Genomic DNA, 12631 nt, shown 5'->3' with positions numbered 1-12631 from the left:
GATTGCAGAAATACATGATTAGAACTGTACCATGTACTTAAGTGAGCCCTCTTTGAAGTATCAGTGTGCACTGGAATGCCAGCACTTCAAAGAATGCTCCAAAAAGCCGGGGCTGTGGTTAGCTACCAAGGGGTTAATAAAGATCAAAGAAGAGCCTACATAAACTCATACATAAACAGATCTGTTTTTAAACTGGAGGTTAATAACACTATTATCTAGGACAGCAGCACCTTAAAGGTGGGCTTGTCTTCCCTGACATGGTGCTTTATAATGCGTAAAGGGAGACTGAAACATTTATAGTCAACATTTTTTCTGGATTGCTTTTTAAATGAGGAATTCAAAGCTTGTCAGTGCAGAAAAGAGTCTCTGTGATATCTGAAATTGGCATTGGTCTTTTGTTTCTGTTTGCATGCTAGTTAGGTGGGGGTTGATTTTTCGGTATGATTTGATGAAAACACAGAAACCAAGAGTCCTGGGCAAGGAGTTGTAGCTGAGGTGCCTAACGGTTGAGGCAAAGAGATAATGTAATAATCCTATTTGCTGTATCAAAGCATACTAACAGCATTTCTACTAGTTTTTAAAATGCAAAATCTAGGAATTACAGATTTGTGCTGTTTGTACTGTCGTGTTTATTTGGGGAAATAGCATGAAACATCTGTTCAGACAGGTTTCCCTTGCTGATGTTCCCTTCTTCTCTACACTGGGAGCACCTGAGGTTTAAACTGTACAAAGGTTCCCTGCAACTGTGCTGAGCCCTCAAGAGTTCTGTGCTGAGTCCATGCACAATGTTGTGCCTGAAGCTCATGGCTTGCTTTTCACATCTCTTTCTTCTGAAAGACTCAAAGAAGAACGACGCTACTCTCTTCAGCAAACCCAGGAATCTCCCCTCCACACGCACCTTTTGTAAAATTGAAGCACATATAAAGGCAAAGGTCCTTTTAGGAAAAAAAAAAAAAAAAAGATCCTTTACAGACAAAGCCAAATGTTTTCTTGCAGAAGGGTTAGAAGTAGTAAATAGACTATGCTGATTTAATGGATTACATTAGTGTTCTGCATAATTGATATTATGCCAAAGGAGTGGTACTCACTGGCCTTGGGCCTTTGTAATGACCAGTTCCTGTTACTGCATCCGTAACTGTGGCAGAGATTAAGAGCCTGCCTGCACAAGGTTTTTTTTTCTTAAAGATTCCCAGTTTTTTCCGTTTGTGGAAGTCTTTATCCTGAAACTATGTGTGGGGAAAATGAAGATAACATGAAAAGGCTGAGACTCTGTTAATATTAGAGTATGATTCATTATATGTCTTTTTGATATTCTTCCTCATCCTTTCTTTTCTTTCTCTCACCTGCACATCTCTTTCCCTTACTTTTAGTCACACAGTAGCTGGTAAGGCTGCAGGGTGAACAGGTCACTGTTATAAAACAGAATAAAACCATTGAACTCTAATCATCTGTAGCTGGTTACTGTGATTTGGGTTAGAGCGGCCACGCAAATGCTTGTGTGGATGCAGCTGAGGGAGGAAGTTGAACTTGTAACAGGTTGTGCCATTGAAGAAAGTGTAGGTAATGTAGGCAGCATTTTCAAAGATCGTAATGCACTTATCAGGATTTAATTAATCTTTAATGTCCTGAAGTAGATTCATTATCAGTGAAGTGCTATGAAATACACACAGAGTGTAGCTGGCTGAGTAATATTTTAGCTGCAGCTTTGACTTAATACTAATCCAGTCTTTTCCTGTGTGCTTTGGTAGTATGGGCAAAGTGGGAATCAGGTCAGGAACCTGATCTATGGAAAAAGTAATCTTCCCTACTGCATCAGTACTCTGCTTTGCCATGTGGCAAACACTTGTGCATGGGATCTCTGCATTAAATGTGGAACTTGGTAGTGCTGCTGAGAGCTTGCCTGCTAACATCGTCACTGTTTGCTTTGCCATCATCAAAGTCAGTGTTCTATTGTCCAAAGTGTGTTATATATTTTTGATTATGTTACAGGTCAGTAATATATCTAGATATATACAAAACATTTTTTAGATAAATGTTTATTGACATGTGGTTAGTAGTGTGCTCATTGTGTGGTGTAACTTGGTTTTTTAGATCACAGTTTGTGAAAGGTCATTACAAGAGTACTGAATTTCTTCAGAAAATGTTTCACTTGCTTTCTATATGGAGCCAGTTAGTGGAATATACCTTGCATTTTACTAATACATACAAAATATAAGAGATTTTAGTTGCTATTCTGGATGTCCAGCTGGATGCAATGGAATGCAGTGGATTTCACTTTGCAAGATCAAGCGGCCTCTCACGTTACAAGATGCCCTGCAGTCTGCTGGAGATACTCCTCCAAAGGTTTTGCAGTATGTTCCAGAACTTCAGAACTTCTGTCTTTGGCTTGCCAATCAAATCAATGCTAAGAGATGAACAGATTGAGGGCAGCCCTGCCCAGAAGGACTTGGAGGTGCTGGTGGAGGAGAGGCTGGGCATGACCCAGCCATGAGCACTCAGCCCAGAGAACCAAATGTGTCCTGGGCTGCATCCAGAGCAGTGTGGGCAGCAGGAGAGGGAGGGGATTCTGTCCCTCTGCTCTGGTGGGAGCCCACCTGTAGTGCTGCATCCAGCTCTGGGGTCCCAGCACAGGAAGGACATGGACCTGCTGGAGTGACTCCAGAGTGCCTTGAAGATGATCAGAAAGCTGGAGCACCTCTCCTATGGAGACAGGCTGAGAGAATTGGGGCTATTCAGCCTGGAGAAGAGGAGGCTCCAGGGAGACCTTACAACACATTCCAGTACCTGAAGGGGTGACAGGAAAGATGAAGGGGGAATTTCTACAAGAACTTGGAGTGACAGGGCAAGGGTAGATGGCTTCACACTTAGAAAGCAGGTATAGATTAGATATTGAGAAGAAATTCTTCACTGCGAGAGTGGTGAGGCACTGGTGAGGTTGCCCAGAGACGTTTGGATGCCCCATCCCAGGAGGTGGTCAAAGCCAGGCTGGATGGGGCCCTGAGCAGCCTGGTCTAGTGGGAAGTGTCCCTGCTCATGGCAGGGGGTTTGTTACTGGATGATCCTTAGGGTCCCTTCCAAGCCAAACAGTTCTGTGATTGTGTGATGCAAATGCAAATGCTGATTCTTAGGGTTTTTGTAGGTTTGTTTTTGGGTTTTTTAGCTTTTTTGAGGAAAATGTTTGTGCCTGTTGCAGAAGATATGTGGCTTGAATTCTTTAAATATTTTAGAGGAAAAAGTTACCTAGAAGCAAAAGTTACCTAGATGTAGACCAAGAAGCATTCCTGAAGAGTGTTAAAATAATCTGGTTTATCTTTCTTTTAAAGTTGGGCACCATTATTTGTGTTCTTTGATTGCTTTTTTTTTTTTTTTTTTGTAATTTAGGAGAACCTGATATTCTGTATTTGCTGAGCCATTGCAACCAAAGTGTGTAGTAATTTATAATGAGAAGTTGGAGAAGGCATGCAGTTGGTGGTGGAGAAATTGTGGAGCTGCCTTCTTTTAGATTTCCTTTCAGATCTGTACTGGTATTCCTGATACATAGTGTTGCCACTCTGTTTTTGGCTGTCTATGAAACTAATTTAGCCCAAGTCTCTGTGTTTGAGCATCTGTACCTTAGGAATTGTCATCACTGATTGATTGCCTTGCTGATGGTCTTAGTGAAGAGTCCAAGGATTGATTAGGTTTGGAGATTGACTCACCTGCTTAGATCTGCCATGAGAGTTCTGACAAGGAGTGTGTAATCTCAAAATTTATCTTGATATCTTCACACAGGCTTCTCCTGTTGGAAGTTTGTTGTGATTGCCTTTTGTGGAAGTGGGTTTTCTTGCCTTTAAGGTTAAAAAGCCTTCTAGATAGAAGAGGTCTTTTAGAACTCTAGCCGTCCTCTGTCTCTGAAGATTGCTGTAACATTCTGCTCCTTTGCCTCTCTTTAAATTTCTTTGTTTCTCTTTTCTGTTCTGTATTTGTTTCTTTGTTACTTCAGTCATCTAAGGATCTGAGTGGGGTTTTCTCTAGTGTGCTAAAATCCATTCTTGCTTAACTGGTAGCTTGAGTACAGCCCTAAGACCTCTCAAAATGTTGCTTTTTGTAGGTTTGCATTTTCTTTCCTCTTCCCTACCTCATACAGTCCCCTTACAACTGGTGTGTTTGACTGTTTCTTTTCTGGGATGGCAGAGTATCTCGAAATTACACAGTGGGTAAGATATTACAAGAAGTAATTATTCAGCAATTCCATGATCCTCTCATTGTTCTCTGGTATGGCTTAGATTCATTTTAAATCTGAAAGGATATGAGGACTAATGGGTGGTTTCCATGCCTAAAATACCTTTGCTATGACACCATAATAAAACTAGTACGGCAGTTGGTATGTTTTGTCTGCAATTGTCCTAATCTTTGAAACTGGTAGGAAACACAGGTTTCTTGTTCTGAGAGTGGAGATAAATGAGTATTTGGACTTTTCCTCAGTGCCCACAGTGAAGACTTATTTTGTTCATGACACAAAATCCTGAGGAAACAGGTTGTATTGGTCATTTAAAATTTGATCTCATCTCTGTACAATTTTAATAATGAAGTTAGGTGCATGGGAATTAGAGGAAGGTTTTCTCTCCATTCTGAATACATAGCCTGGTAATTTGGGAAACTGTTGGAAAAATAAAGAAATATAGTGATTATACTATTTGAATAAAACACTTATTATAAAAGCTTTGTTTCCATTCAGTCAATATTGTTACTAAGGAACCACTAATTACTGTGTATCATGTTGGAGGGGGCCCTGACAAATCCATGCAAATCATATGATTTATAATTTATAAATCCCTGATCCCCTGAGCGATGTTGGTCTTGCATTTAGGCTAATTAAGTACTTAGGTTCATTGATCCAGTCCATATAGCACCTTTAGTCCATATGGCAGCCTTTACTGCAGGGCCAGGAGCTCCTGTTGTCAAATGTCCCCTGTACATGCTGTAGTGTCCCCAAAATCTGCCTCCTTGACCCTTTGCTTCACAGTCCTTCAGTCTGCCAGTCAGTTCTGCCCAAATCAGAGCAGTATTTCTGTCTGTCTCCCCCTGGTTGCAGAGGTACAAGGCATGGTACAGCATTGCCTTTTGGGAGTGGGACTGAGTGGTTAATTGCTCTTATTAGTAAGGCAGTGTGCTGGAGTAGCTGTGTGCTGTACTGGTTTATATTGGTTCAAAAAGGCATTCTTCCCAGTAGCTGCTCTCAAAAATGGCTCACTTGCAACAATTAGTCAACACAGGTGTTTATTTTTGGCTTTGCAGGGTTTTGTTGGATGTTTGTCTATGTGATAATTATTTTTTTCCCCTCATAATGCAGTGGTTGCCAATACTTACAAATCCTAGAATACGGTCTAATAGTGGTTATGTAGTTCTGTGTGAATAATCAGTGCACCACTGAAGGAGATAGAATCCTATGCAAATTTTGTATGCAGAAATGAAAGTAAAAGCAAGGGACTAAAGATATATTATGTTTCAGGATAATATTTCATGCCTGATCATCGTTACCTGTTTTCCTGGTAATTTTAGCATAGTTTTGTAATGTGCTATAATTGTAATTGTTATCCAGAAGAATGGCATCACTTAATTCTATCAAAACTGCAGCGAGGCAGATGAATGACAAATTAATAATTTACCATCTTTGCATAATACTGTAGCCCAGAACACCAAAAGGATTGATGGCAGAAGAGGTTAACAAATTTTAGCGGCTTCCATTAGCTTTTCATTGTCATATGTTTGTGGTGCCGACTGAAATAAGCTTTGTAGGAGATCCCAGTCCAGGGAACTAATTACTCGTGCTGATTGCCACCCTGATGAATAGACCCTCATTGTATCATTCCCCTGAAGACGAGGAGCAGGCTGTGATTCACGACTGCATCCTGGCTGATATTTGATAATAATTTTAACAGATAAATGTAAGAAGGCAGAATGATGAAGTGCCTAGCCATGCTCTACGACTATCAAAGGCATGCACATAGCCAGCTGTGTTCTGCCTTTTTTCTATAATCACTAAAGGAGAATTTTAAGTTATTAATCGATCTTTAAATAAACCCATATCTTCCTGTATTTTGTAGTTTTCTTTGGTTAATTATTCCAAAATCATTGGGTCTTATAATCAGAGCAATTTTACAATCAGCCCAGTTTTAGCACGACTGTAACACAGACAAGTGTGAAAATAACATACTGGGCATTTAATTCCAATACTTCTGTACTTTTCTGAAATTAAGCAATTAGAAAGATGAAGATTAGCACTGCCTTTTCTTTGGGGTTAGAAATAGGCATAGAATTTTAATGAAGAATGCAAAGACAGCCTTCATTTTGATAAAATTATTTTCAGTCGGAATTTTTCATATCTACAAATCTACAAATCACGTTTGATGATAGTGTTATGCAAATCAGTTTGTTACTACATTCGTTTGAAACCTTGATTTGCCTTAAAACTAATTTCTTCCTTTAAACCTCAGAAGTACGCTTGAAGACACCAAGTGTTTTTAGCATCGTGATCTCTAAATTAGTTATGCCTGTTCATTTGTCAGTGTTGACAGGTATACTTTCTGTTAGCTCCTGGATCAGAAATGGAATATATATCTACATTTTCATCTATTGTTTTAATACTGGCTTTGTAAACAAAGTCCATGTTTTTTAATCTGAATGTACATCTTGTCAGGGTATCACGGCTATTCTATGCCTCAGGTATTTTCTGTTTGTTTATTTGCCGTACTTGAAATTGGCATTTTCTGTACATTCTCTGGGCTGAAATACTGTTTTACCATGATGTTCATTCATGATCATCTAAACAAATAGTAACTGGCACTAATATATGACTGGATTAAAAAGATCTATGTGTATTTGGAGCGTAAAATGGGAAATGGTGTATTTGATACAACCTTTCCTAGATGTAATTTTTAGAAAGCATGCTTTCTATGTAGCAATTATTACACATCATAACATGTAGTTTTTAATTAAATGTAAAAACACAACTACATAAACCAGAAATGCAGTCTGATTTGGTTGAAAATAGATTGCTGTTTCACTCTCCTGGAATGGTTTATTTAAAAACAGTAAATGGAAAAGAAATGCATTTTCTCTTGTTGTTCTAAGCCTCGGGGGCTAAATGTAATGAATATTTTAAGAGATTATTTTAATTAAATTCCTGCACATCTAAACAGAGTAATATTTTATTATCACATACATAACGATGTAACTGAGGTATTCATTAAAGTTAACACTTTCTGGACCAAGAATTCATGGCATGATTTACTGACCTTGTGCAAAAAGGCACAAATTAGGAAGAAAAATGAAGGGGGACAGACTTTGATTAATATAGGTAATGCTATACCATATTTATAATAGCCTTTTCCCTATTCTGGTTTATAAATGCAGTCACTGAGAAAGGTGCCCTGCTGAGGCTGAAATGAGGCTGAAATCGGAGCACATGCCACTAGAGTGTGGGGAAACTGATCACACTGTCAGCAATTCATTTCAAAATGATGTATTTAGTGCTCATTTCACCTTCCAAGAAAAAAGGGAAAGGAGTTCCTTAGACTGGAAGGTGATATTGTTATTTTCAAGGACATACCTAAGTAAAAGATTGCAGAAAGGAGGGGAGGTTAGGGGGAAAAAAGGCGAAAGCAGCGCAAACAAGGAGAGCTTTATGCAGAAATTCAGTGCTACCATGCTGGTTGATAATTGCTAACATATGTGGCTCCTCTGTTTCATTGTAGTCGTCCTCGTGAGTTCTGGCGCCTCGACTACTGGGAAGATGACTTGCGGCGCCGGCGACGATTTGTGCGCAACCCCCTCGGATCGACACATCCTGAAGCGACACTCAGGGCAGCCGGAGAGCATGGTCAGTGTAAAATCTGCCTCCTGCCACCAGCAGCAGGTTACAGGACGCGGTGGGAAAGAAAGGCTGGGGCTCGCTCCTTGTAGGATGCTGGGAAATGGTCCCAAAGCAAAGGCTCTTGGCGTTGCCTTTGAGGCGTTGTTTTCCGCGCGGAGGTTGCCCGGCCGTTCCTCCTCAGCAGCAGTGCTGGTGTTTGCTCAGCTCCTTCTTCCCATCTCAGCTGGGCTGGCACCTTGTGCATACCTTGCATACAGCAGTTTCAGCCCTCACTAGGCAGAAGAAAAGTGGATGCAATTTTGCCATTAATCAATCTCTGGGCACACTTCCGTGTAAGTTAGCTGCTTATACTTTAGTAACTTCAGAAGAAGAATTTTTCCTGTTTGAAATCCACACCAATTATATCAGTTAGCATGTATCTGCCTGTTGTTACAGATATATTAAATGAGAAATAACACTTCACAAGGTAAACTATAAGCTTTGCTTAAGTCCTCAAGTTTTTCTGCAAGAATTTGATGTGGAATAAAGAGTAGCAAATGCTGTCGTGCAAAGTATTGCTCAAGCAGCAGAATGGTAATGATCATTTCTACCTGGTGATTTTAAAAAAGGAGGTTGCTTTTTTTTTTACAGTTACTACTCCTCATTTCATTTCCCCTGGGATCAGTCAGATATAGGATGCTGTGTCCATTCTAGAGGGGAGTGTATTTACCAAACTAATACAGTAGTCAGTGTATTTACCAAACTAATACAATGGTCAGTTTGAGGATTCTATATTAAATCAAAATATAAACAAGGAAACAAAACCACACCCAAAGCCAGTGAACTTTGAAGTTTAGTAGAGAATTTTATGCTGGAGAGTACACTGATAAAATAGAAAAGTCTTGTACTTAAAAATAATTTGCTTATAATTAAAGTTGAGTACCCTTCACCTTGAAGGCACAAGTCATGGAACGAATAATTTAAATTTAGTTAGCTAGGTTTTTTTTCTTTTTTAGCTTGTGAATTACTGCATTACATGCATGCATATCTATGCTCACACAAATTGTGTGTGGGGGATATATTTTATGCTATTTTTAGATTGGTAAGTGTTCTATGAATGCAGAAGAACATCACTGTCATGAAGTTGGTTTCCGTCAGGTATCTTAACCTCTTGCACTCAGCCTTAAAGAGCCATTTCTGGGAGAAAATGTCTACAATATGTCAGCTGATATAATGTCAAATGTGACATCAGTCCTCTGAAATAAATGACTATACAGAGAATAGTCAATAAAGTGATCTGAAAGCAATGTTTGTAGAGCCCTACATCTTTGACTATAGAAAGGAGAACAAGATGTAGAATTAATTAACCCACTTTTTGCTTTGGGGGTTGTTGTTCTTAATACTATGTTGGCTCCTATACCATGGACTTCAGTGCACTAGGGTTAGTATTTAGTATTTCTACTTAATAATCCGTGGATGAACAGGAACATCTCCCCCTTGTATTATCGTGTGTACTTTAAGTTAAATAGATCTTGTCACAGTTGAATATATTCTAATTGTATTTTTTTATTTAATCTTTATGCTGTTTATCAGAATTTTAAAAATACCTTGATTTTTTACTGAAAAATATTTAGAGCAACCATTTAAATTTGCGTAACCAATTCTTCCACTAGTAAAGACACAGTAATGCAATTATTCATATTTCATACTAATGTGGTATTTTCACTAATCCATGCTGTATTTCAAGGGCTGTGGCTTATAATCTGTTTGTAATTGACAGGACAACAATTTTTGCCAGTACAAAGGAAGAATTAATAAAAGTGGCCCAATTTCAAAAGTAGCTAATAAGCATAGCTGGTAACTAACTCTGATAATTTATATAGACCTAATTGTTTTCTGTCTGCCTTTCTATTCAGATTTTGACATGCTTAGCAGTCTTCTATTGTGTTTAATTTCCTGATGTTGTTTTATTCTGAATTTTCATGCTGCCTTTTGTAATCTGTTGTCCTTCTGTTTCTTTATCTGTCCTGTCAGTATTTTAGTTTACCCTTAGTCATTATTTAATATGATTTCTGAAACTATAGATAGTTATCTGCCTGAGTGTGTGTACACATGCAACTGTCTTTTTCCAAGAACTTCTATTGGCAAGGTATAAAATAGGTGACCTAAGTACAAATTCAAGTTCAACTTGAAACTATATACAATATATAGGAGTGCAAAGATAGTTAGGATTCTTATTGTTTCATTTTGAATTTGGCTTTCTCGGTGTGTTGATTTTAGTTTGGTTTGGGTATTTTTTTTTTCCTTGAGTTTTAGAAGGTACAGTTGTCAAAAAGATCAACTGGGGTGGCTGCTTTTCATTTCTTTCTGAGTTGTGTTTATACACTTTCAATAATAACCAATTTCATCTCAGAAATTCCAATTGTTCTCATATTTTTGGAACCAAACTTCTGTGATGTAGATATCCCTAGGATTTGCAGAGCATTTGCCCTGGTATGTTATGATTTCATAGAACTAATTTACCATTAATTATTCCATTTAAATTAATTTTGCATTCCTATGAAGCAAAAGCATTTTTAGATAATGTATAAAAGGTTCCCTACTGCCTATTTAAGTTTTTTTCAAAACATCACAGACCAAAACCTGAAATTAGACATAAGGGATTTTGCCAAAAGGGAGGCAAGGGAAAATAATGCATAAATAATGGAACAGTACAAGCAGTAACCATGCTTGATAACATGGATTTTAGCTCACTTTCATTAGAGGATACACATTATCAACTGCTTGGTGTCTTTCAAATACAACCAGATGTATTCTCCGCCCCAGAGAACACACAGTGTAGGAATCATCCCAATTTGCAGCTGTGAAAATGATTCAGAAACAATTGGAAGCCTAGATATTGTTCAGTAAAACCTAGAGAGAACAACAACAATCAGCTTTGTTGCAGCCTAGTTATGTGTCTTAGGAGCAAGAGCCAATCTTTTCCAAGGATTGATTTGATTTGAAGGAGAACCTCTGGTGCAGAGGTGGCAGAATAAATACCTGAAGACTAATGTTCTCTGTTCAGACAATCAATACCAGCCCCATGACTATACTTCTGGCTACCTTCTGGTTAAAAACAAATTTTTTAATTCTGACAATTTAATTGCCATTCCCAAGTCCACATTAACTTGCTTGGGAAAAAAAGGCTTTAGGTAATTTTTCAAAGGAAAAAGGGGGAAAAAAAAAAAAAAAAGGATCTTTCCAAACTGGCTATTTATAAAAGTCAGTCTAATGGTATATTGTGGGTAAAGGGAAAAGACGTAAAGGAGCTGTGGTAGGAAGTTTGGGATGGAAGGAGTTAACTATTTTCTATTCTTCCTGTCTCCTACTGTATAGAAATGGAACCAAAATAGCTTATATAAATGTGGAGGAAAAAAATTTAAAAAGAGTAAACCTGTTGGTATTTTGAAATACACCCCAAAATGCAGTATTTGTGAGGGAATCTTTAGCTGCTAGAAAATACTTTGTCAAGCTTTTTAAGAAGTGATTTATTAGGGTTTTTAATTGATGTTTGTTAAAATTTGGGGACAGGGGATTAAAACAGCCTCTAGCATTTCCATCAAGGCAATAGGTGGAGTTCAGGGCTTTATGGCTGCAAGGGACCAGCAGGTGATCATCTCCAGTGCTGCAGTCGACTGGTTAGTTTGCTTTGCCTCAGCCAGAAGGATGAAAAACAAGTCGTAAAGATAATATTTGAAAAAATTGGTTTGAAAGTTGTTGGTTTTTCCATTGTTATTTATTTATTTATTTTTTTTAAGAAATAGGAAGAGTAGAGGGAAGCTTCTGATGCCCTTTGGAAAATAAATACGTAGTAAGGGGTGGTTTTTTGTTGTAGTTTTATTTATTTATTTTTGTTTGTTTGTTTGTTTGTTTGTTTTTTATGCACCAGGATTGGAGCCCGAGGGTCTGGTCACACCAACACAGGCAGGCCTGGCAGAGTGGTTAGAGAAGGCAGAGCAGGGTCTGTGACCTGAAATATGAAATCCACTGTAATATAACTGTGCTTATGTGGGATTGGAGTTTGTCACATGATGTCATGCTCTGTCATACATCCCTCTAACCAGTAAATACATAAAGAGAACTAGACCATGGCCTACCAGCCACCAGTGCATTTATTTACAGAAGAATAGGTGAATCCATGTGGAATATGTTCTGTTCTGTGCAGATACACATGTAAGCATGAGAGTGTTGGTTGCAGATGTAGTGCTTTATGCACATCAGTACAAAAAAGGCACATTTGCTTTATTTACATCAGTACAGAAAAAGCAGATTCTGGTTCAGAGTGTGATGTCTCATTGCCTTGCCACTAGCTGGTGTCTGCAGGTGTGTAGAGAGGCTCTTCCTGTGCCTGTGTTTAAGCTGTATTTAACTTTAACACATGTTTCATGCATATCAGGAAATATTGGTAGCTAACATAGAGATGACAAAAGTGGACTAAAATAATTCAGGGTTTAAAATCTCCTATTGAAAAAGGCACATACATAAGATGTATGGTTTTGAATCAGTGGAATATCAGTAGCTGGGGAAAGAATTAAAATCTGAGTAAGTGAAAAAGATAGGGCAATATTTCTGTTATCCAGTCATCTTTGGTTTGGAAGATGCTGTACTGATTTTATTTTTTCTTAAAGACTGAAGAACACAGTAACATTTTAGACAAGTCATACTAAGTATAAAAGTATTAACCTTTGACCTTAGTTCTGAATTCAGTCTTAAGTAAGAATAGGTAGAGAGCTAATTCGAAATCAGCATCTTCAG

General features: G+C 38.2%; 1 protein-coding gene across 1 annotated transcript in view; it reads left to right on the top strand.

The window, feature by feature from the left end:
• The window catches only part of LRBA (LPS responsive beige-like anchor protein), a 364271-nt gene that overhangs the window by 181464 nt on the left and 170176 nt on the right, over positions 1-12631 (top strand). Inside the window, exon 37 of the mRNA XM_062493665.1 lies at positions 7737-7861. Within this exon, the coding sequence (XP_062349649.1) occupies positions 7737-7861 (125 nt within the window). The remainder of the gene's footprint in view (positions 1-7736; positions 7862-12631) is intronic.

The sequence above is a fragment of the Cinclus cinclus genome, chromosome 5, assembly GCF_963662255.1.
Source record: "Cinclus cinclus chromosome 5, bCinCin1.1, whole genome shotgun sequence".
NCBI lineage: Eukaryota > Metazoa > Chordata > Aves > Passeriformes > Cinclidae > Cinclus > Cinclus cinclus.
Note: the sequence above shows the minus strand (reverse complement) of the source record. Positions and strands in the feature narration are given on the sequence as shown.